The sequence below is a fragment of the Barbus barbus genome (assembly GCF_936440315.1).
Source record: "Barbus barbus genome assembly, chromosome: 2".
Lineage (NCBI taxonomy): Eukaryota > Metazoa > Chordata > Actinopteri > Cypriniformes > Cyprinidae > Barbus > Barbus barbus.
Genome location: NC_136730.1, coordinates 8,756,858 through 8,782,082, shown reverse-complemented (window position 1 = coordinate 8,782,082; position 25,225 = coordinate 8,756,858). Strand labels below are relative to the sequence as shown.

The 25,225-nt window shown below is 40.0% G+C and overlaps 1 protein-coding gene across 1 annotated transcript; it reads right to left on the bottom strand.

Annotated features, from left to right (window-relative positions):
- Positions 1–1,208: 1,208 nt before the first annotated feature.
- On the bottom strand, positions 1,209–24,710 carry dtx4a (deltex 4, E3 ubiquitin ligase a). The gene is made up of 9 exons (XM_079445637.1): positions 24,397–24,710; positions 22,983–23,200; positions 19,915–20,893; positions 8,325–8,386; positions 8,018–8,179; positions 7,592–7,653; positions 7,108–7,428; positions 6,842–6,931; positions 1,209–3,057 (listed from the first exon to the last, which is right to left on the bottom strand). Exons 2-9 carry the CDS (start codon positions 23,191–23,193, stop codon positions 2,830–2,832), a joined length of 2,115 nt encoding a protein of 704 aa, XP_079301763.1. The 5' UTR covers positions 23,194–23,200; positions 24,397–24,710; the 3' UTR covers positions 1,209–2,829.
- Positions 24,711–25,225: the final 515 nt, after the last annotated feature.

The window sequence follows — 25,225 nt, the reverse complement described above, 5'->3', positions numbered from 1 at the left end:
AGCTTAAAAGCTTTTAATAGAGAAGGGGCTAGAGGGTCATCTCAGAGAAAGTGAAATTGGGACGATTTGGCTTTAAACTCAGTCTAAAAAGGTTTTGGAAAGACGCATGCTCATTTTGCAGGCATGTTGTGGCACGAAACTTGTTTAGGTTAGCGTAATTACCCCTCTGGCCCTGAGCCCTTTTTACCACAGTACATTTGTCCTCAAACACTTCCTGGACTGGACCGCACCCGAGTGTTTCAGATTACTAGATCTTCTAGCACAGCTACAGGGGGTCTCGGACAGGATATTGGGGGTAGTGATTTGGGGGGCAGGGTTATCTTTTGACAGATTACCAGCTGAGATGACATACGGTGCATGTGCTTCTTAATGGCTAACTCGGTGTTAACCGCATTATGTGCTTCGCCCATCTGTCTAGATGCATCACCTTCACATCAACTTCACTCTGTTAAAAGACATTTGGAGACATTCCAGACTGACGTGAGCACAGATATACATTACATTATCTAGATAGATAGATTAAATCATTAAATATTATATATACGCACACACCCACACGCATATACATACATACTTTATCTATTTTGAGATTCATACCACCAAACCCTTTGCACTTTGAATTTGTTCTGATACAGACTCAGGGTTATGTAACACGTATAACATGAAAGCATTAATTAACAAGCTGGATCATCTGCCTGTAGAACAAATGCCCTGGTCTTAGGGGGGACCAGATGGTCTGTTAATTTTGTGTCACGATAAAATTTTAATTCAGAGAGAGAGAGAGAACAGCCCATCCTACTGCCATCTTGACAGTCTAATACTGATTTTGGGCCATTTTGAGAATATTGCTGTAAAATGACTGTCTATCAACAGCCTTGTCAAGTAATGCTTTTTTGGCACATTTTGTGAAAATATGGAAAATAATTATTTAATATTTACAGGATGGTGCATAATACATTTCTATCATTAAATTGTGTTATATATTGGTACTTTTATCAGTCCTAGGCCATAGAGTACATGTGGATCCTTTCTATTCTTTTGATTATTTTAGTTAAACATCGCCCCCTACTGAGTCAAATGAATGACTGACTGACATAAGCAAACTATGCAAAAGGGGCCACATTTCTTTAATGTGTGAGAAAAAAAAAAAAAGATTTTTTTAAACTGCGAAAAAAAATGAACCCAAACCAGCATTTCCTTTTTTTTTTGAGTGCCTTTAATATTTATTCAGTATTCCAGCAGCTATGTAATATGCAAGAGTTGTTTTGTACATTTTATATTATACAGCAACATTAGTTCTCCTAGCTCCGTTCTCTGTCTTCACAGTTTTCATCCTGGCAGCGGTGCCATTTTCACTGTTGTCTCCAAAGCAACTATCATGAGGAACTTGGCTGGACAATAAATCAAATCATACAAGTGCAATAAAAAAAATTAAAAACTTCACAGTGGAAAAAAAAACCTAATAGCTTATAAGAAAAAGTTAAATCAATTAAAAGTATTTTTATAAAAAAATGATACAAGAAAAAGAAATACTCATTTACTTCCACAACATGCTTCTGGATGCAGGGGAAAAAGAATTGTGTACATAAAACACATACATACAGCACATCAACTATAAATGTAAGCTTACACATTTGCATGTACATACATGCAGTCGTATCTTCAACAGCTTTGTAAACAGGTCCACCACAGACCTACCGAAAACAGACCAGAAAGGCAACCGGAGATAGTTTGTCCACAGGATACAACTTCAACGGACTTAACAGGGTAGGTTAGTTGCTCTTCATAACCATTTAAAAGGCCCACACCTTCAACTTTGGAGAATCTAAACTTTGATGGTTCCTAAACTGGTGATAAAAAATAAATAAAACCACACTATAATTGAGCTTGGCTCAGTTTGCGTAAAATTCTTCGCTCCCCGACAGCAAATCCAATCACAAAGAAATGAGTTTTCACTAAATTTGTGCATTGTCCATCTGTTGGCCTCCAATCTCATCTTGGCTCAACATTTCTTTAATACTGATCAACAAAGCAGTTTACACTGAATGTCTCTTTCAGTCCCCGGACAGAGATTGGTTTCCATCCCAAAATAATTGACAATGCAGGTTTCTCGTTTCAACATTATAAAATAATGTAAGATACAATAAAATAAGTACAAATATAAGTGGTTAATGTAAATACTGCAAACATTTCGAAAACTATGTCGTCAAATAAATACCGTGGTTATTACTGGAATGTATATGTTAACAAGTGCCACTATGAGGCAGTAAACATTCACGTTCCAGCATCTAAAACTGCAACTGGAGCTTCAAAGTTAGCAACAAGTGGCGGCCTCGGTTACACCGAGACGTAATCGCCTCTGTGCCGAATGATACAACTACATGCACAGAAGTACCTTTGTTTTGCGTACCCTTCACAGAACTACAATACATTAAATGGTTGACCAGACACCGGCAGTTCGGTTTTTCGTCCATGTCTGCAGCCCACTAGCCAAAAAACTGCACCATGCCAAATCTAGTTTCTGTGGGGAGGACGCTAACAGGAATTTTCAAAAAGACAACGGCTCCACCACGATATCACGCACAGTGCAATGTTGTTTGTAAATGACAGCTCTTGCAGCTGGCCGTCCCACTTCTGACAGGCTCGTACAATTTGTTTAGCAGTAGGAGGGCTAATATCACTGGAAAAAACTTAGAAACCTTTAAACTTCGTGTTTTCTGATTTCGAAAGCATCTCAGGTATTCTGAGAAACAAGAGCTGGGAATTGAATTCAGATTTGGCAACACTAACACAAAAAAACATTCAGTCTTCGTCGTCCGACTTGAATTTTCAGTCCCTCAGACACTCTTCCTCAGTGATGCCTTGCGCCCTCAGCTCTTCCAAGACGTTGTCAAGGTGACCGGAGTCTGGGTAACCGTGGCCGGTCAGGTTGGAGCCAAACTCGGTCTTGTGATGCACCTCGTTCCAAATGACCGTATCCGTCTCGCCCGTGGTGCTGGATGTGCCCACTGAGAAGATCAGCCGGCGGTCCCAAGCGACCAGCAACAGCTTCAACACCTATCAGAGCAGGAATTGTTTAGAATAAAAGCTGAAGAACCTCAAATGTTGAAGTTGGAATGTGTAAATTAAGACGAGGAGGAAGTCATGGTCTCTTAAAGGGGCTATGTGTAGGTTATAAAAAAAAAATCTTTAAGATAGAGTTTTCATTTGTCCATTTATGAGCCAACCATAATATAATAGGAAGAATGGCACCTTGACTGTCCACCACGGTTGCCTCTATCAGCCTGTAGGCTCAGTTGTGTCTGGAGGAGTCGGGTCCGAATTGGCGTGAAAATGTGACGTAATGCACGTTCTCGTCTACAGCGGCAATTGCTAGCGGTAGTGTTTGAAATGGACTCTGCGGACGGAAAGAAGCGACCAGCCTCCAGCACAACCCAGACACCCACAGAAACTCCTCGTAACCTTAACATTTAAATAAAAAAAGCCTTATCTAGTGCGCACCGAGAACGAGCATGAGACTGGCTGCAGTTCCTCTAACGGCCACTGGTGTCAGTAACTGTTAGAAATTTCAGAACTTACACAGTGCACCTTTAAAGGTCCCCTGAAAAGCGTTATTCTGTGTTGACGTCCTTTTAACTGAAACAGGAAGACAGGGCGGGACTTATCAAGCAGCCACACCCCTTTTTAAAATAGCCAATAGCGTTCGTTTATATCACAGCTTGGGCTGAGCCGTTGAGCTCCGTAAAGCTGCATTTGACAGGGTGTCTCATCCATATTGCTATAAAATATAGCATTCTGTGTGAATTCAAATAGGTCCGATATACGTTTTGTGGTTTGCGCAGACTTGCCCATATGATCCGCTCCGTGCTATCATGTCTCTGGAGCGGAGCAGAGTGTGTGTGCAGTGCGGTGGTTATCGTGACACAGCACGAAACCAGACTTCTTTTTTTCCTCAATGGAAAGCATAGTTACTCTGTCTGAATCGTTCCCTGTCCCCTATACAGTGCACTACGTGCCATTTACCATACAGAAAATACTAATTCTGTGAACAAGTGACCTATTCCACCCGCGGCTTCAGCGTCTATTTATAGTGTAGGAGGCGGGCACTTCGAGCATTTGATTGGACAGAAAGTTTGATGAGAAGATGATGTACGACGTGACGTCAAAAATCGTTGAGCCGTTTGTGACGAACTGCAAGCTTTCAATGCTTATATCTTCTAAATGCGAATTTTGTCACTGTTTTGGAGCACACTGGCTTATAGATAACCTTAAGACTGACATATTGATACTCACCTAACATCCAAAAAACTTCAATTTTGATTTCATGGGACCTTTAAGGCTTTTTAAGACCCTTTTAAAGACTTTACATCCTACACTGTAAAATGTCTATTTAAAAAAAAAAAAGGTTAAAAAGTTTTATAATATAATAAACTTCACATTTCAGCCCCAGGAGTCAAGATTATAAATAAATAAATATATATACAGTGGGGCAAATAAGTATTTGATACACTGACGATTTTTCAGGTTTTCCCAAAGAATGGAGAGATCTGTAATTTTCATCGTAGGTACACCTCAACTGTGAGAGACAGAATATAAAAACAAATCCAGAAAATCACATTGTATGATTTTTTAATAATTAATTTCCATTTTATTGCATGAAATAAATATTTGATACAATAGAAAAATAGAACTTAATATTTGGTACAGAAATATTTGTTTACAATTACAGAGGTCAGACGTTTCCTGTAGTTCTTGACCAGGTTTGCACACATTGCAGCAAGGATTTTGGCCCACTCCTCCATACAGGTCTTCTCCAGATCTTTCAGGTTTGGGGGCTGTCGCTGGGCAACACGGAGTTTCAGCTCCCTCCATAGATTTCTATTGGGTTCAGGTCTGGAGACTGGCTAGGCCACTCCAGGACCTTGAAATGCTTCTTATGGAGCCACTCCTTAGTTGCCCTTGCTGTGTGTTTGGGGTCATTGTCATGCTGGAAGACCCAGCCACGACCCATCTTCAGTGCTCTTACTGAGGGAAGGAGGTTGTTGCCCAAAATCTCGCGATACATGGCCCCATCCATCCTCCCCTCAATACGGTGCAGTCGTCCTGTCCCCTTTGCAGAAAAGCACCCCCAAAGCATGATGTTTCCCCCCCCATGCTTCACGGTTGGGATGGTGTTCTTGGGATTGTACTCATCCTTCTTCTTCCTCCAAACACAGCGAGTGGAGTTTATACCAAAAAGTTATATTTTGGTCTCATCTGACCACATGACCTTCTCCCATGCCTCCTCTGGATCATCCAGATGGTCTTTGGCAAACTTCAGACGGGCCTGGACATGTGCTGTCTTGAGCAGGGGGACCTTGCGCGCGCTGCAGGATTTTAATCCATGACGGTGTAGTGTGTTACTAGTGGTAACCGTTGAGACTGTGGTCCCAGCTCTCTTCAGGTCATTGACCAGGTCCTCCCGTGTAGTTCTAGGCTGATCCCTCACCTTTCTCAGGATCATTGATACTCCACGAGGCGAGATCTTGCATGGAGCCCCAGTCCGAGGGAGATTGACAGTCATCTTGAATTTCTTCCATTTTCTAATAATTGCGCCAACAGTTGTTGCCTTCTCACCAAGCTGTTTGCCTATTGTCCTGTAGCCCATCCCAGCCTTGTGCAGGTCTACAATTTTGTCCCTAGTGTCCTTAGACAAGCTCTTTGGTCTTGCCCATAGTGGAGAGGTTGGAGTCTGATTGATTGAGTGTGTGAACAGGTGTCTTTTATAAAGGTAAAGAGGTCAAACAGGTGCAATTAATACAGGTAATGAGTGGAGGATAGGAGGGCTTCTTAAAGACAAACTAACAGGTCTGTGAGAGCCAGAATTCTTGCTGGTTGGTAGGTGATCAAATACTTATTTCATGCAATAAAATGGAAGTTAATTATTTAAAAATCATACAATGTGATTTTCTGGATTTTTTTTATATTCTGTCTCTCACAGTTGAGGTGTACCTACGATGAAAATTACAGATCTCTCCATTCTTTGTAAGTGGGAAAAAATCGGCAGTGTATCAAATACTTATTTGCCCCACTGTGTATATGTGTGTATATATATATATATATATATATATATATATATATATATATATATATATATATATATATATATATATATATATATATATTACATTTTATACTTGTATGCAATTTATATTTAATTCAATCATTGCCTTTTGAAGTCTAATAATCACATTAAACCACATTGGGATTTCTATTTTTCCATCCATAAATTTAAGACCTTTTGAAAGTATGAACACTTTTCTTACACTAAGATATTTAAAGGGATATTTCACCCAAAAATGAATATTTTGTCATTTACATGCCCTTATGATGTTCCAAACCTGCATGAATTTCTTTTTTTTTTTTGTTGAACATAAAAATATATTTTGAAGAATATGGGTAACCACAGTATCTGGTAGCCACTGACCTCCATAGCAAAGAGACAAAAAAATACTATGGAAGTCAATGGCTACCGGCAACTGTTTGGTTACCAACATTTTTCAAAATATCTTTTGTGTTTAACAGATGAAAGAAATGCATATAGGCTGACAGAATTTACATTTTTGGGTGCACTATCCCTATACTACAGTAGTCAACATTTAAAGTTGGATCAAAAAAGACAAGAACTGGTGAATGGTTTGATGAAAGGTTTTGATCCACTTCAAATGTTGATTTCTGTATATAGTCTATATATAGCATAGGTATTTTTAGAACCTTAAACTAAATGTAAGATTTTTAAGGACACTCAGGGACCCTATAAGAGGATGAAAGTGATTGTGTTTGCCAATGTCTGGAGACTCACCAGGCGGCCTTTCTCACTGTCAGGGAGGTAGCAGTGTCTTGGAAATCCACGGGCTGTGAAGGGCTTCCCGGGGTTGGGATGCTCTGGACCCTAAAGCAATCATAGACAGAGCCGTTTAGACCTACATTATGGTTATATAATGTATGCATGGCATTATATAACACTGCAGCATCTCAACAAATGATGTAGGTGGCACAAATGCCAATGTGAATGAATGCTCTGGGCAGCGTAGTGGTTTTAAACAAGCTCTAAATTAAGAGTCTTACCTGAATGCCAGGGGGTATGTTGTAGATAATCCGGATGGTTTTGCAGTCAGGGTGTCCAGGAAGGGAGTGAGGAATGACGTGGTATTCCATCTTTCCTGGTGGCTGGTTGCCGGTTTTAACACCGTAGATGGTCTTGCAGGTGGGACACTGTAGGCTGCCGTCTTTGTTGCCGTTGTTGTACATGGCCACCAGGCACTGCAGGTGGTACTGATGCCCACACTGAGACAGACGACCCACTGACTCTGCTCGAGAAATGCCACCGACACCTGGGCCTTTATAGCCAGATGGGCCACAGAGAGACTCCATACAGATAGTACAATCCTAAAAAAAAAAATCAAATTAATAGAGAGAAAGAAAAAAATTGAATCAAGTTCAATGAATCTAATGAAAGATCATTAAAATAATAAAAAATAAGTATTATATTTTAATTAAAATGATTTAAATAATAATAATTTTAAAAAGTGTATGAATCATGCATATTTACCTCCTCAGGTGGGTTGCGGACTTTCTGGAGATATCTTCTAACAACTTCTTCTGAAGTTCTACCTGCTCAAATGAAAGAAAAAGTTCAATCAAATAAGGATTTAGAGAAAGATAAAGATGTGACATATACATATTTTTTTCATATATATTGTTTATACATACATTACTGGTAATAAAGATTTTTAATGCTTTTGAAAGACACCTCTTATGCTTACTAAGACTTCACTTATTTGATTTAAGCTACAGTAAAAACCATATCACAAAACCATGTGATATTTATATTAATAATAATAATATTAAACAATAATTAAGTAATTCTTAATAATAGTTCACAATATTAATACAATGTTTTTTATTGTGTTTTGAAATATATATAATGATTTTTAAAAGTAATTGTAATTTGCATTAAACTGTCTTTGCTCCTTGCCTTTGCGGGCCTGCTTCTTTGTAGTTTTCCGGCAGCAGTGACCAAGGCCTGGCACAGGTTTGATGTCGCTCTTGCTGACAGGTGGGGGGTGGAGCACAAGTTTGGGTGGGCGGGTCAAGCAGACTGGGAGTCCAGCGGCGCTCATTAGAATCCCAGTGATACCTATCCAATAAGAAGAGACAATTTCATCTGTTTTGTGTCCATCTATTTTTAGGTTCACTGTCTTCAGTTGTAAAATTATCCCAAATGTTACTATATTTAATCATCACAGTCACTATTTATAACTTATTTGCATATTGTTTCTTACCTGCCAAAGCTGGATGGACAGGACTGGATCCATTTAGGTTCTTCACTGGGACGGTGGGGACTCTATAAAGATACAAAAAAAGAAATAAGACATGAAACACATGCTTCCACTACGCAAGCAACCACTCACCAATCAGAAGCACCCAGACACACACCTCAATGGTCTTATCGATAATCATAATCTGGATCCGAACAGAAATAACCATGTTGTTGTCACAGCTACACCTGCTTGAGTATCACCCCCATCCTGACCTGCAGACATGCCAAGTCACGCTGCGGTATGTAAACCAGATCACACCTTCTGTCAAACCCGCTGCTGCCACTAACAAAACTGGCACTGAGTCAGCAGACAACAGCAGTGTGTGCCGCACATCAAAACCTCACATGACCAGACAACCTGTTGTCCATATGTGGGGATTTTCAGATTGCCAGAGTTTACTTGATCAAACGTTTCCAGTTCATCTCACCTATTTTGAACAACCAAAAACTACTAGTAAAGACAAAGGTAAAACTGTTCTTCTGTTAAACTTAAAAACCAAACCAAATGACAATAATCACTGATAAATGACACTGTATTCTATTGTTCTACACCTTATAATTAAGGGTTGGCTGTTAAAAACGATTAAAGAACTATTAGCTTACCAATTACCCAATTACTGAATGAACAAGACAATAACATGTTCAAAGATACTCACTGGTTGACCTTGATAACGGTCATGCCTCAACTATTCCGATGATCTCCAAAGAAAAAATTGAGTCTAATAGGAAACACTCAAGAGTAATGTTTGGATTCTGCCTTGCGTTCTGCTCTCAAACTTCTTCAACGAATGTTTGGCAGTCTCTGTAGTCAGATTGATTTGTTTTCCCCTCTAGAGAGCCTGGAATCAATGTAGTTTTGTTCACATATATCCCCTGTCTCTTTCTTTGAGTTGTTCTTCTGCTGGATGAGGTTGTCTTGCCTCGCTCTGTCAGCCGTCGCTCTTATAGTGCTAATCCTCGAGTTTCCATCTGTTGACGAGCAGCTAGGAAAGGAGGTGATCCATGTCACAGAGACCCGGGATTACCTCTCAACGTCACACGCTGACACACCGCCATAAGGTTCCATCACACTGGCACATAGTGCAAGATAGTTGCTCTCACACATACACACACACAATGTGTGCGTGCTGCACGAGTTCAAACGTAAAAATACACATATAGATAGATACAGACAAACAGACAGACAGACAGACAGATATACACACACAATGTATATATATAAAAACATGTATCTATAATTTTGAATCATAAAAACACTCAATTTATGAGTTTATAATTGGAATAACCATTGGAACTTCAGGTAAAACATCTGCATGCTTTAAAATAATGACAGTTTGGTTTCATTTTATTCTGAAATGTGACCTGGACATGTGTTTATGAGAATTACTCATTCAGTATATAAACTACAAGACCACTGTCTTGTAACTGTCCAATCCTGGTACGAGATGTTTGGAAGGCAGAAGTGATGAGGGAAAATCTTTATCACTGTGCTAAAGTTTATCTTTATGATGCTGATAATGGAATGAAGATAAACCATGATGCCCTAATAGTCATTAACCATTACGTCTGTCCTGAACAGCTGTGTTGTCAGTCCTCACACCGGCCTGCAGAGTTTTCCTGAATAAACTAGAGAAGTGTGAACGTGTGGCGTTGTGACTGTACGTGCTAGCAGGAGTGTGTTTAAGGGTTATACAAGCGAAACACTGAGACACAGATCAGTGTGCCAACATCAGCTAATGCGTTCACGGCAGGGTGCGAAAGGACACTGTGCCACCATCAAGATGAAAAATTAGTAGAGGAGGAAGAACAGGGAGCTGGCGCGGATGTGCTGGGTGTGGGGGGGGGGGGGGGGGTGAAAGGAGGAGACCGACAAATCTCAGTCACGTTTGCTGCTGGCTAATCTAGTGGTATTAACACAAAACCCATATGGCTGCAGGCACAAGTACAACTCACCTAACTCACCTAATCAAACCACGGCCAGATGTAGTCACTTACTAACGAACATGAAGACAGCAATGAAGGAGGGGATACAGGGAGCAGGTGTTGAGGGCAGGGAATCTCTAACATCAAGGGGTTTTGTTAGCTTGATGAAAAAACTCACTGACACGACCCTTGACCTTGATCCGGTCACAATCCTTTTTACTTTTTAGTTTGTTTGAAGGAGGCACTGTCGATTGAATCCCATTTGCCAGCACCTTTGCTTCTGTTATAGGCAGACTGTGATTTATTTCTGTGATCTTCACATTTTATTAAAGTACTGAGGAATCAGATGGTAATACCACGTTATTTTTTTATAAATCATGATGCTGAAATGGGTTGGGAATTCTTTTTAATGTTTTTTTAAGTAAGTTGTTTATGTTCACCAAGGTTGCATTTATTTGATCAAAGATACAGTAAAACTGTAATATTGTCAACAGCATTCTCATTTATTTTCTATTTGAATATATGTTAATGTTATTTATTCCCGTTTCTCTGTCTTCAGTGTCACGTGATCCTTCAGAAATCAGTCTAATATGCTGATTTGTTGCTCCCTTAGGAAACATTTCTGATTATAATAAATGTTGAAAACAGTTGTGCTGAGTACATTTTTTTTGGAAACCATGATACCTGTTTTCAAGATTATTTTAATGCATAGAACAGTCAAAAGAACAGCATTTATTTGAAATAGAGATGTTTTGTAAAATAATGAATGTCTTCACTGTCCCCTTTGATCAATTTAACAAATCCTTGCTGAAGAAAAGTATTAATGTTTTTTTAAAACATTTGTACCACATTATGTGCATGGTCCAAAAGCATAATATTAACATGGTTCCATTCACAAAAAACTAACCTTTTAACCCTATCTCTCTCTCTCTCTCTATACACCATAAAACAATCCAACAAGTTCGAACAAATCGCACAAGCCTCTCATTATTTACTATATGTGACCCTGGACCACACAACCAGTCATAAGTGTCAATCATCTGATGTATGGTTTGTGAGGATAGGACAATATTTGGCTGAGATGCAACTATTAAAGTAAAGAGTAAAGTAAAGAGACTTTATTGTCATTGTAGTTATACAACGAAATTTGTTTGGTAGCTCACAGAGGCCAGCAGCAGTAAAACAAGAAAGCAGCACACAGAACATAGTAAATGTAGTAAAAGTATAAAATTACTGTATAAAATAAAAAGGCACTTAGTATAATAATAGACAAGATAAATTTAAGGATAGAAATGTAACAGTATTTACAGTATAGTAGTTGAGTGCAGACATGAATGTCCCATAGAGTGTCTAGATAATAAAATATAACACTATTTACAATGTGGTAATTTAGTGCAAACATTAATATCCAATAAGTGTCTTTGTGCATTAGCAGCAAACATGAGGAAGGGAGAAGAGAGGAAGGGTTAACTATTTGTGTGTTGGGGGGGTGGCACAGGCTACAGCTCTGGGGAAAAAGCTGTTCTTTAGTCTGTTTGTGCGGGTTCTGATTGTCCTATATCTTTTCCCTGATGGGAGGAGTACAAAAAGTCTGTGTCCTGGATGAGTTGGGTCCTTGATGATGCTGCTAGCTCGCTTCTGTAGACGGCTAGCATAGATCATGTTCGGGAGTTTGATTCCTATGATCCTCTGAGCAGTTATGACGGTCCGGGTCAAAGCTCGGCGGTTTTCTGCAGTGCAGCTGGAGTACCACACTGTGATGCAGTGACAGAGGATGCTCTCTATTGTGCTCCTGTAAAAGTTTACTAAGAGCTGGGTTGGCACTTTTGTTTTTTTGAGTTTTCTTAGGAAAAAAGTTTCTGTTGCGCTTTCTTCACTAAGTGGGATGTGTTAATGGTCCATGTGAGATCTTTTGTTATGTGTAGACCCAGGAATTTGATGTCATTCACCCTCTCAACTTCCTCACCATTTATGTAGAGGGGGGGTGGTGTTGTTTTCTTGACTCTCCTGTAGTCTACAACGATCTCCTTTGTTTTGGCAGTGTTCAGAACCAGACCGTTGTTCACACACCATTTGATTAGGTGTTGGACGTCCTCTCTGTAGTGAGACTCATTGTTTTCTGATATCCTTCCCACTATAGTGGTGTCATCAGCAAACTTCACTATGGTGTTAGAAGAGGAGTGGATGGGTTTGCAGTCGTGTGTGAATAGAGTGAAAAGAGTTGGACTAAGAACGCATCCCTGCGGTGCTCCTGTGTTAATGGTGATAACAGATGATGTATGGTTGCCCACCCTGACATTCTGTGGTCTGTTAGTGAGGAAATTAAAAATCCATGAACAGAGTGTGGTGGTTAGTCCCAGGTCATTCAGCTTGTTTACAAGTTTGTATGGCACAATGGTATTAAATGCCGAGCTGAAATCTACAAATAGCATCCTAACATATGTATTGGGATGCTCCAGATGAGTAAGGGTGGTGTGAAGTGCGATTGAGATTGCATCCTCTGTTGATCTATTCCTACAGTAAGCAAACTGTAGGCTGTCCAGGTCAGCAGGGATGTTGGCTTTGATGTGTGAAAGAACAAGTCTCTCAAAGCACTTCATGATAATTGGTGTCAGAGCGACTGGGCGATAGTCATTCAGACATTTTACTGACTGTTTTTGGGCACAGGAATAATGGTAGTTGATTTAAGGCATGTTGGGACTACAGCCTGCTGCAGAGACAGATTGAAGATGCTGGTGAACACCCCCGCCAGTTGGTCAGCACATGACTTCAGCGTGCGACCTGGAACTTTGTCTGGTCCTGCTGCTTTATTGACATTGATCCTCCTTAGCGTGGATCTCACCTGATGGCGTTCGAAGACAGGTACCGGCTCCTCTATGGGTGATGGTGCTGTCTGGATTTCCATGCTGTTGGAGTGAACGTTAAAGCGCGCAAAGAACTGGTTCAGGGTGTCAGGAAGCGTGGCATCATGGCTGGACAACGAGGGGCTGTTCTTATAGTCCGTTAGGGCTTTAATGCCTGTCCACATGCTGCGGGGGTTGTTATCTTTAAAATGGCCCTCGATGCGTTGTTGATACCTGTGTTTTGCTGCTTTAATGCCCTTCTTGAGATCTTTCCGAGCATTACTGTAAGCCAGCCTGTCCCCTGACCTGTAGGCAGCGTTCCTCACTTTCAGTAATGGGCGTACATTCCCATCAAGCCATGGTTTTTGATTTGGGTACACCATGCTGGTCTTGGTCGTTAACACAGTGTCAGTGCAGAAGGCTATGTATCCTAAAACAGATGAGCTATATTCTTCCAGATCTGTGCTCGCAAACAAATCCCAGTCTGTATTTCCAAAACAGTCCTGCAGGCGTGAAGTAGATTCCTCATTCCAGACTTGGACCGTTTTGACAGTTGGTCTTGTTCTGCAGATCAGAGGTCTGTAGGATGGAATCAGGTCTATAGAGATGTGATCTGACAAGCCTAGGTGTGGAGATGGGGCTGCTTTATAAGCTCTTGAGATGTTGGTGTATACTTGATCCAATATATTATTGTCTCTGGTCGGAAAGTGTATGCTGGTGTGTAGTTTGGGCATCACCGTTTTTAAATCCACATGATTGAAGTCCCCTGCTACAATCACAGCTCCCTCCGGGTATGCATTCAGCTGGCTGTTGATAGCTTCATGCAGCTCTTCTAGCGCTAGCTTAGCATTAGCCCGTGGTGGTATATAAACAGCTGTGATAACAATAGCAGTAACCTCTCTCGGGGTGTAAAAAGGTCTGCATTTTAATGACAAATATTCGATGTCCGAAGAGCAATGTGACTTAATAATGTCCGCCGATGTACACCAGGCATTATTAATGTATATACATACTCCGCCGCCTTTGTTCTTACCAGAGTCGGCCGTTCTGTCTGCTCTGTATACGGAGCGGCCCGCTAGCTCGATAGCCACATCGGGAACAGCGTTATCCAGCCAAGTCTCTGTGATTACCATAACACAGTTAAGGTGATGTGAAATAATCCTGGGTCTTATTTCGTCCATCTTGTTCACGAGTGACCTGGCGTTTGTAAGAAAGATACTCGGAAGCGCTGGTCTGTGTGGGTTAGCTTGTAGCCTAGCCCGTACGCCGGCTCTCTTTCCCCGCTTTTGCTTCCGGTCTCTTCGCCGTCTTCGACGCCTCACAGGCGGTATGATGAGCGTTCCGCTAAGCTCCTCAGAGCGCAGAATCTCTGAAATCTCCAGTGAGATGAAATTTAGGTTTCCAGGTGAGTAATCCTGATACTGATTTCCGATTTTAAGCAGTTCGGCTCGTCCATAGTGTAATTGTTGAGTTAGTGCCTGATAAAATAAAATAAATACACTTAAAAAAACAAAAACGCTGCTGTATGTCTGGGAGCTCCGCCATTATTCCACCTCCTATTTGAAAATCTGGAATCTGAGGGTGCAAAAAAATCTAAATATTGAGAAAATCTCCTTCTTAGTTCTTAGCAATGCTTATTACTAATCAAAAATGAAGTTTTAATATATTTAGGGTAGGAAATTTACTAAATAGCTTCATGGAACATGATCTTTACTTAATATCCTAATGATTTTTGGCATAAAAGAAAAATTGATCATTTTGACCCATACAATGTATTTTTTTTTTTTTTGCTATTGCTACAAATATACCCCAGCAACTTAAGACTGGTTTTGTGATCCAGGGTCACATATTAGCAAAATCATGGTGCTTACTGGCCCATTTGTATACCTAATATGAAAATAAAAGTGATTTAATTTTGTGTATATTCTGGAACTATAATTCAAGCCAGTACTATGAGAGTAATGCTTAACCCTAATACTAATGTGCTAAACAAAGAGAACGAACGTACAATCAACAATCGTTTACAGTCCATTGCAAGTGTACCTGGAAAAGATCAAGGAGGTTTAAAGGTGAAGGTTCATATTAGAGAAAGAGATTTCTCCTCAAGTGACGTCAGGCTCAATTAGCATCAAGCTACAGGTGCCATATGGGGGCCCTGCTTTCACACGACAGACCGAAACCCACCTAAAAAAACTAAGCATGACTTAAAGAAGAAGTGAAAACCCTGCTCAAGGGAATAATCAGTGCCTGTCAGAAAAGCCACGATCCAGTGATGGCAGAAACGCAATTAAAAAAGAACAAACCAATGAGCAGTCATTACCACAAACAACTAATCATTTTCACCATCAGCTAAACATCTGTAAACTGACCGGCTGAAATCACACTCGCCCTGATGTAGGAACAAAAGAAATATATGTTTGCATACTTTACTCGGTAAAATGAAAAACATTCATTTATATTGTTTAAAAGTAAAAGTGCAATATAATCCAGACATTTCTCAGACCGTCCAAACACAGAATTTTCTTTCTAGCACCCTCTAGTGGATCAAATATATAAACACTTGTGACTTGTTAAGGAATGTTCAGGGATCTGCATCTGTGGCACAAAAAATCTCATCTGTAATAACTCTTAAAAACATATGTGCAGTAAGGCCACAACATTTAGGAGGGTTTAGGTAAACCATTAGCATTCACATTCAATTTTAAGGAAGTGACTCAGCTGTCAAACGAAACCCATATGATGCAAAAGTTACCATGTTAGTAAGCTTCACGTATGCTTTATATATTTGTGCATTTATTCCTGTCCTTTGACTTTGTAGGTGCATTACTGTAAAGATCATTTTTGTTTGTTAGCACAAACTGAGATCATTTTCTGTGGTAATAAATAGCACAGATGCTGTTAGGAACCTTGACCTGGAGCATTCCTTTTAACGTATTAGCACAAGAAATGAGCACACCTGGTCTATCAACACTCATTAAATTATAATGTACATATACACATAGTCCCCACAGGCAAAACTGTTTCTATTTTGGATTTAAAACTGAATTAAAAATGATCGGCATACATATTTGACTGCACAAAATACTGCATTCCAGAAGTACAGTTTGGTTTATCTGCTTTCACTTCAATGACAGAAGCACTTGTGCCACATTAACCTAAGAATAGGGCATAATCTGAAATATTTCTGATATTTCCAAATGTACGCCTGCACTAATGTTCAAAAATTTGGGGTCGGTAAGATTATTTAAGGTTTTTGAAAAGTCTCTTGCGCTCACCAAGGCTGATAAAAAATACAGTAAAAACAGCAAAATTGTGAAATATTATTACAATTTAAAACAACTATTTTCTATTTTAATATATTTTACATTTTAGTTCATAACTGTGATGCAAAGCTGAATTTTCAGCATTTCAGAAATCCTTCAGAAATCATTGTAATAAGTTGATTTGGTGCTCAAATAACATGTCTTCTCATCAAAGTTGAAAACAGTTGAGCTGCTTTTTTTCAGGATTCTTTTGATAGAATCACAAAAACAGCATTTAATTTAAATATTTTTTTCCACTTTTGAGCAACTGCTGAATAACATATTTATGATTCAGCATGCTTGTAAAAATCTAAACCTCATCCTGTGACTTATCAGTATGCCAGAGCATGGCTGAATATGTTGTTTGTTGGCTCACTTCACTTTTCAGAATCAGCTTTACAGTTTTTCAGAAGTTTTCATGACTCATTCCTCATCCCAGTCATATGCCACTACACATTCAGTGTCTGAGACAGACGTTTGTGTCTATAGGACAGCGTCGGAGTCCACACACACTCAAAACAAACACTTGCTCAATCAAGCAACTATTCCCAAACCTCCTTCACACAGACTACCGAATCTCATCCCCCTCCTCTGTCTTTCCACTGACACCCCCCCCCCCCCCCCTTTAACTGCATTGTGTTGCAAATACAAAACCCAAGCTGCCGACTGCCAACAAAGGTTGCCTTGGATACACACTCAGCGCACTCAAACACTCACACAATGGAGCTAAAGGGGCCCCCAGGAATGAACGGAGCCTGGGAACGGGGAACGGGGAACAGGGAGAAAGAAGGAGGGGGACTCTAATGAACGAGACTGACCTGTTGACACTCGTGGTGGACTCCCATCGACCAGCTTCCTTTCATTAACTATTCTCTTGCCTTCTCACATGGAATCCACAGACCGCACAGCTTTTCAAGTGATGTATATAATGTGACACACATTATCAATCCAAAGTTTGGGTTGGCAAGAAATTAATACTCAAGGACATATTAAATTGACATTTATAATGTTACAAAAGATTTCAATTTCAAATATTCATGTCTTTTAGAATTGCTTGTTGTATTACTTATTTGTAAGTCACTTTAAAAAATTATCTGCGAGATGAATAAATGTAAATTAAATGTTCTTTCAAACTCTCTATCCCTAAAGAATCCTGAAAAAAATGTGTCATGTTTTCAACAAAAATATTAAGCAGCATAACTGTTTTCAGTGTTGATGACAATAAGTAATGTTTCTTGAGCATCAAATCAACATATTCCATTTTTTTTCTGAAGGATCACTGAAGACTGGAGTAATGATGCTGAAAATTCTGCTTTGCCATGACAAAAATCTATTTTACTTAAAATATATATAAAAAAGTTATTTTTAAATGCAATCATATTTTACAATATTACTGTTTCACTGTATTCTTAATCAAATAAATGCAGCCTTGATGAGCATAAATGGGAAAAACATTTCAAAAACATTTTTAAAAATCCCACTGACCCCAAAGTTTTGAACGGTAGTTTAAATTATTTTTGAAATTATCTTATCTTATGATCCTCGAAACCTTTACCGTTCCAGATGAAGACAAAGGTGGGAAAACTCAAGTTTAAATTTCCAATTTCCAACCACAAACTGTTCCAGTTGTGCTGCATTCTAGACAATCTCTAACACCGACTTTTCCCACTTCCACTTGAAAATAACCCATAAACCACTGCTTTAGATGTCTTGGAATTATTTCAAATTAAAGTTGGGATCGATTGATCTGCTCTGATGTGAAAAGTTGGATGTTCAACTTTGAGCATTTGTAGCAACTTTGAAATTTGTTCAATTTCAAATAGGAAGTGGAAGAATTCTGCCGTACCAAGTACAGAGGTCCGATCCCAAAACTAAAATGAGAAAAGAGAGTGGAGGTTCAGGTTCTGACCAAGCGCTAAGGCCAGCAGTGCTAAATAAAACTTACTTTCTTTTAACAGGCCTAAATGTGTCAACATTTCAAGTATTCTTGAAACACAAGTTCCTTTTCTTCAAAAATAAACTATCACAGAAGTGAAACCGTTTCACATCACAGCACAGGCCCAAATACAAAGATAACAAATGTACTAGTAATCTAACCCTTTATAACCACTTAAAAAAACTAATACATGGGACGTATTGGCTTCCAGATCTCCAATGTCATGTTCATGTTACAGCCAAGTAAAATGTGTTCTGAAAAGAGCAATAAATCTGACCTAACTCTGTGTACACATCCCAGAGTGACAGTCTTTCTGTAAATATTCAAGGTTTTGACATTTGAAGTGAAAGAGGTTGAAATCAAGCCAAGACATTTTACAATCTCACACTGCAAGCACAAAATTTGGTCTTCACAAGTATGTTGCAAGATGCAAGCACAAGCGAGATGTGGTCAAATTATCCATTGTAAATAGTGTAACGATCCATGAAGCACAGTTTAGAAGTAAATTTCAAACCAAGGGCTTTCTGTTGTGCAACACGGCAAATCTGCAAAAGCAACTTGAACACGAGTGAAATCTCTGTATTGGGATACTTTTGGCCTCGTGCGAAACTCAACTTTATGACAGACTGAATCCAGAAGAACTGTGGCAATGTCTCCAAGATGCTTCAACAGACCTTTCTGCAAAGCTACCGGAAAAACTATGCACAAGTGCACCTAGGGCAAAAGCTGCTTTAAATGCAAAGGATGGTCACACCAAATGTTGATTTCATTTAGATAATAGAAGTTAAATGATAAAATTGATGACATTATTTTTGACAGCATCCTCATTTTACAGCATTTTTACACAAGTGCTTAAAATTTTTAACAGTACTGTAGCTTTGCAGGTAGGTTTGTTGAAGCATTTGGAGACGTTGCCACAGTTCTTCTGGATTGAGTCTGTCTCAGTTTGTTCTGTCTCTTCATGTCATTCCAGACAGACTGGATGATGATCAGATCAGATCTCTGTGTGGAGCACTGGCTGTTGTCAGACTCCTTGTGCACTGGATTATTACAATTAATTGCTAAATTAATGTTTGGAAATGGAAACTGATATTTCCTACTGACACACTACAGCAAAAGATAGAAATAACTGACTTACCATATTTTAACTCACTAACCATATTTTAGCTGGTGAAAATACTAGTGTCCTAATAATTTTGGCCTCCACTGTACATTTTGTTCAGGACTCTTTGAGAAGTAGAAAGTTGAAAAAAGCAACGTTTACTTGAAATTGAAATCTTCTGTAACACTCTAACAGTCTTTCCTGCCATTTTTGATCAGTTTGATGAGTCCTTGCTTAAGAGTGAATAAAAAACTCTTGCTGACCCAGACTTTTTAAAGCTAGAAACATCACTGGAAAATAGTAAACCTCATTCTGTGAAACGCTCATGAGATTCACAAACGCAGCTGTCACGGTAAATGTTACCATCTAGAAACGGCCGTGATCCCCAGAACAACAGGGTATCATTTCATTTACAATCACAGAGAGCTCCAGTCGTGACGACTTACCCTGATGCAATGAGTGCCCGTGACTGTGCCATGGCGATTCTCTGCAGGGCGGGGCGGCTAAGGCCAGCCAGACTGCTGCGAGGTGGCACCGGGGCGGCACAAGCAGCTGAAGCCGTCGACACGGGACCCAGAACACGAGCAGAGGGCGTGGGAGCGCAGGTGGTCGCTGTAGATATAAGCGCATTGGAGGGTGTAGGTGCAGTAGGGTTGGACGCGGAGGTCGTGTGGGGTATGGTAGAAGGCGGCGGGGGTGGCGGCACAGTAGGTGGAGGAGGACGGTTGGAGGATATCGACAGGGCGGCAGTGGCTGACCCCAGCAGGGAGAGGGAGTGTCCGAAGCCTCCGCTAGCACCCGAGGTGGAGTTCCTATGTGGCGAGAGGACTCGGGACAGGGATGGAGGGTGAGGCAGGGTAAGCGAGTACGAATGTCCTCTTGATGGCGCTTTTGGGCTCGGCGGCTTGGGTACGGGCGGGGGTTTCCTCCCGAGAGTTTGTGCCATGCTAGGGGTCTTGACGCCTAAGACTAGCATACACTGCTGGCAGGAGCACGGTTGACCCAGTGAAGTAATAGCAGAAGCTGGGAGAGCTCCGCTGGGATAGGCACTGCCGTTCCCTCCGCTGACCCCGGATACGCCCACCCCCAGGAGTCCACTGCTTCCAGCGGACGACCACGCGTGCGGCTTAGGCAGCGGGCCGGAGACGAGTGGGTAGGCCAGGTCTGAGCGCCTCTGGATGCGCCGGCGCCGCTGCGTCTGTCCGTTGATCTGCGTCATACTCTGCAGGTCTATAAGGTAGCAGAAGCCCAGCGGCGTTAAGTCCAGCCAGGGCTGCTGCCGGTCCCGAGCCGCTTGGATGGCGATGCTGACCTCGGTGTCGTACGGTGTCCATGAACCCGAGTCGTTCTCCCATTCCCACACCCATCCCTGACCCGGAGCCGACCGCGGGTCGTAGAAGCTTCGCCGCACGGGTCTTAGCGTACCTGTAAGGAAGAGCAGAGATGTAAAGTTGTTTGAAGAGTACAGTGTCTATTCCTGTCTTAATGTATTTTCCATGAAGAATTTAAATTCTGTCATCATCCAGGTACCCTCGTTTTGTATCAAACCCATAAGACTACTGTTCATCTTTGGAACACAAATGATCTATATCTTATTATGAGCTTATATTATAACTTAATGTTTATATTTGAATCTCTATGTATGTCCATTGAGCAGTGTTTATACACAATGATTTGTTTTTGAAGCTGTAAATAAAACATTATTGGAGTATGCTTTACAATAAAAAACATAGTTTCACATTTAATAACATGTTCTTTGTCTTTTGTTTGCAATTATCTGTCAAATTTACTAGCAATTTCTATGAAAATTGTTGCACTAGCAAACTATTTTCAGTGTATATGAATAAATTAAATCTGATTATAATATAAAGCATTTTTCTCTCTTTAGAAGACTTGGATTAAACTGATGAACTTGATTAATATGGATTCCTTTTACAATGTCTTCTTGTACTTTTAATGCCTGAATATCTTGGTTGTGATATTAAAATATTAAAAATAGCTTCATTTGTATTCTGAAGATGAATGGAAGTACCCCCCCATGGGAGTGTATTATTAAATTGTATATGCGTGTAGAAGATGAGTCATCTTTATTAATTGATCTATCTTGGAGAGCAAGAATGCAAACTTTAGATGTGCGTATTTTGGTACTACACCAATATTTCAGCAACCAAAAATATTCAGCCAAATATCTTCAAATAATTAATCAATCAATCAATAATAAATACATTTTATTTTTGGATGCGATTAATCACGATTTATTGTTTGACAGCCCTAAAATAAATAAATAAATCTTCCCAAATAGTTTTGGAGACCTGAAATCATTGACAAAAACAGTGCCGTTAAATTAAAGCTTCGCCAATGCATTTTGACTGTGTCAGTGTCTTTTTTTTTGTGCACACAAAATTAAAAAGTTAGTTTATAGAGATGCTAGAATAGCAATTCATTACATATAATATTTTAGGCTATGATATCAAGCTTGTTGCAGAAGAACTTTACTACACCTGGTTTAATTTATCATCTGAGAACACGACACCCTGAACTGAGTTCAGTTACCAAGTTGCCCAAACCGAATTACCAAAACTTCATTTTCAGTTTTGGGCTTTCAGCCAAATGAGTCTTAAACAATGCCAAATGCAAAGATACACATATTAAAATGTCAAGGATGTTACAACAGTTGAGCGACAGCTGTGACACTACACCGACAGCACAAGATAACTTTTGTCTTTCCAAAGCAAACCTCAAGAATATATTTCAGATATAATAAAACCAAATAAAGCCTTGTTATGTCTGTTCCAGATTCCAAAGTACAAGAGAACTGTTCTACAGTACAATTAGTCCCAAAATTTGACAGTCCAACAACACAAAGGTTATCCATCCGACCCCCCCTTCATGACCTTGCTCTACTACCATTAATTTTTCCATCTCCTCCTCCCTCGTGTTTTTTGAGCGATGGGCCGCTACCCTTCACCGACCCTATTCTCTCCATTCCTCCATCTTCCATGAAGTCTAGTCAGTCCTGCACAATGGCCTTTGTCAGCATGGGCGATGGAGACTCACAAAATTCTGACAGCCAACAATCCACCCCTTTGTTTCGGCTTCACGTTATCCTTTGTAATAGGTTCAAATCATTCCTTCCTTCTCGCCAGCAAAGCACTCGTGTGCATTGACAAAAATCATTAAGAGTTCATGGCAGAGCCAGTTGAATGACACATAAACTGGATGACACATACACAAGTATGAATTACAAACATGAAGCTGAAAACTAGTATCAGTGATCTGACTTGAGAAGAGGCTGTTGCTGAAATTAAGGTTTTGAGGCCCAGCCCAATCATTTTCATAGCATACTGAGCTTCCAAAACATCTGCAGACGTTTGCCTTCAAGCCATCACAATACAGAGCTTTGATTATTAGCGCATTTGATTGATCTCAGAGTAAAGGAATCATATTAATAAAATACAATGGATGTGCAAGAAGATGCATGATAAAACCAGGTAGGATTATCGTTCTCTCTCACCGGTATCTTGCCGAAACTGGTGCATAGACTGCAGGTCAATGATGTACGGCGATAGACGGGAGTCGACCTGGCCCAACACCACGCTCCCTGCGCCGCGAGGGTCGCTGCGGATCACCGCCTCGATGTGATGGGACACCGCCGGGCTGTAGGGTCGCCAGCGCCCGTGCTCGTTCAGCCATTCCCAGACGACCACGGCTGAGGCTAACAACATCTCATACCTATGCGAAGAAAAATAAAATCACGTCCACAATAATGACATCTGATAGCGTCCTGATCCAGTGCATTATTTTGCAGCGACTAATTCCCGTGTACGGCACAGGTGCGTTTATAAGCAAGCGATGCATTTGACCACAAAGGGAATGTTATGCAGCACGCTGTGGCAAGCCATTTTAACATTTATTCCTCTAAACTAACTACTATATATTCTCTGTTTCTGGTGTATGTTTTTCAATCAGTAAACAAAAGATGACTTGTACACCTGTCATTTTCACTAATAACATGCAATTACGTATTTCTTTCCTTCTTGTTACCATCATTACTACCTAGTACTAGTATCATTGCCTATTGCAGCTTTACTAGCATGCAATTATTAGACACTTGTACCTAGTATCTATTTCAGCTGATAATATACATATATATCCACCTCACTAGTCACTTTTTTGCTTTTTACTGGTCAAATCTATTGACTTTAATAGTAAGTTGAAAATGTTACAAGTAATAGTTGGAATACACTCTAATTTGGTGTGTAATAAGCAGGTGTTTGTGTCTATTTAGCTGCCAAAAAAACTGTAAAAGGCCCTAGCAACAACTGGAATAAGAACCAATGGGTGAATAGTAAACAATCAATGTCTGATCCACAGATACCTGTAGAATTCAATAGCAAAAATATGCAATTTGTTACGAGTAGATGTTACTGTTCACTTTTAGGATATTTAGAAATAATAAATTAAGTACTTGTAATGCTGAAAAAGAAACAGTACCGGTTGAAATAGCTACCTAATAATAAAATTATTAGGTAGAAATAGCTTACTAATAATACAATTAAGTATTAATAATATAAATCAGACAGAGATGTTAAATGTTAAAACAGCTTGCCACAGAATGTTGTTACATGCAATACATTATAGTAAGGCATTTTCTTCCATTGCATCCTTAAAAATGTCCATACTTCGATACAGGAATCGGCAAGGAAGATCTTTAAATCTGTTCGCCATCATTACTATTCCCAATCTTAAAATATATAAAATGGTAGCCGTTCATTTTGTGATGGTGGCTCAGTTACTTGTTTTATCTGTCAATTATAACATGCTCACAACCCATATTTTCTAACAGAAGGTGCACGATGCAAGCACAGTGCAAGGCAAAAGGCCCGTTTTCTCCCAAATGCGACGAATTAAGACATGCAAGCACTCACCAATAAGAGATCTTCGTGTTTACTCGTTTGCATTCAGATCGTTGAAGAAGGAGGTAATTCCTTGGGCGAATCCATCTTAACTTGAGAAAAAAAAGTATCCGTGCGATATAACAATGATCCCAGATTTTTTTTCTCAGAGGAAAATGCTAATCGAATTATTTTGCTTTAAAACGCACAGTCGACGCAAAGCGCAGTTAAAGATCTCCTAAACGACATGACTCACTTTTACCTAGTACTCCCATGTAAAGACATTTAAATCTTATTCTTATTCCAGTAAGGAACGTGCAGGATTCTTCAATTGTTTGCGTGCGTCTGCCTTTGGCCACGCCCATCGGGGCTGAACTGACCAATGGCGAGGCGATTTGGACGCCCACTGGCGTGTAACCGACCAATGATCAGCGCAGGAGTGCAACTTCCGACTCAAATATCTCCTCCCCAAATCTTCACAAACGACGTGCAGACGATGGTTTTCTATAGATACAAAATCTGGAAATTTAGCAATTGTTTAGCACCAGTTTCGGCAAAATACCGGTGAGAGGGAACGATAATCCTACCTGGTTTTATCATAAAATGAGATTAAAGTTAGTGTTAGTGTTCGTGTTTTCAGGAGTCTTCTTGAAAGCAAAAATAAGTGGAGATGCCGGGGATTGAACCCGGGACCTCATACATGCGAAGCATGCGCTCTACCACTGAGCTACATCCCCCTGTCCGTTCTTCCTACTCTTGAGCTGTTTTAATGTAGCATGTGGGAAATTGAATTGATTTTTAATGTAGCATGTGGGAAATTGAATTGATTATTTTCATTTAATTACTAAAGGAATAATAGTGT

Coding starts and splice junctions, on each gene's coding strand:
- dtx4a (XM_079445637.1), bottom strand. CDS start 23,193: ATGTTGTTAGCCTCAGCCGTGGTCGTCTGGGAATGGCTGAACGAGCAC. Junction 20,894..22,982: donor CCAGTTTCGGCAAGATACCG/GTGAGAGAGAAC, acceptor TCTTCCTTACAG/GTACGCTAAGACCCGTGCGG. Junction 3,058..6,841: donor ACAGTGAGAAAGGCCGCCTG/GTGAGTCTCCAG, acceptor CTGCTCTGATAG/GTGTTGAAGCTGTTGCTGGT.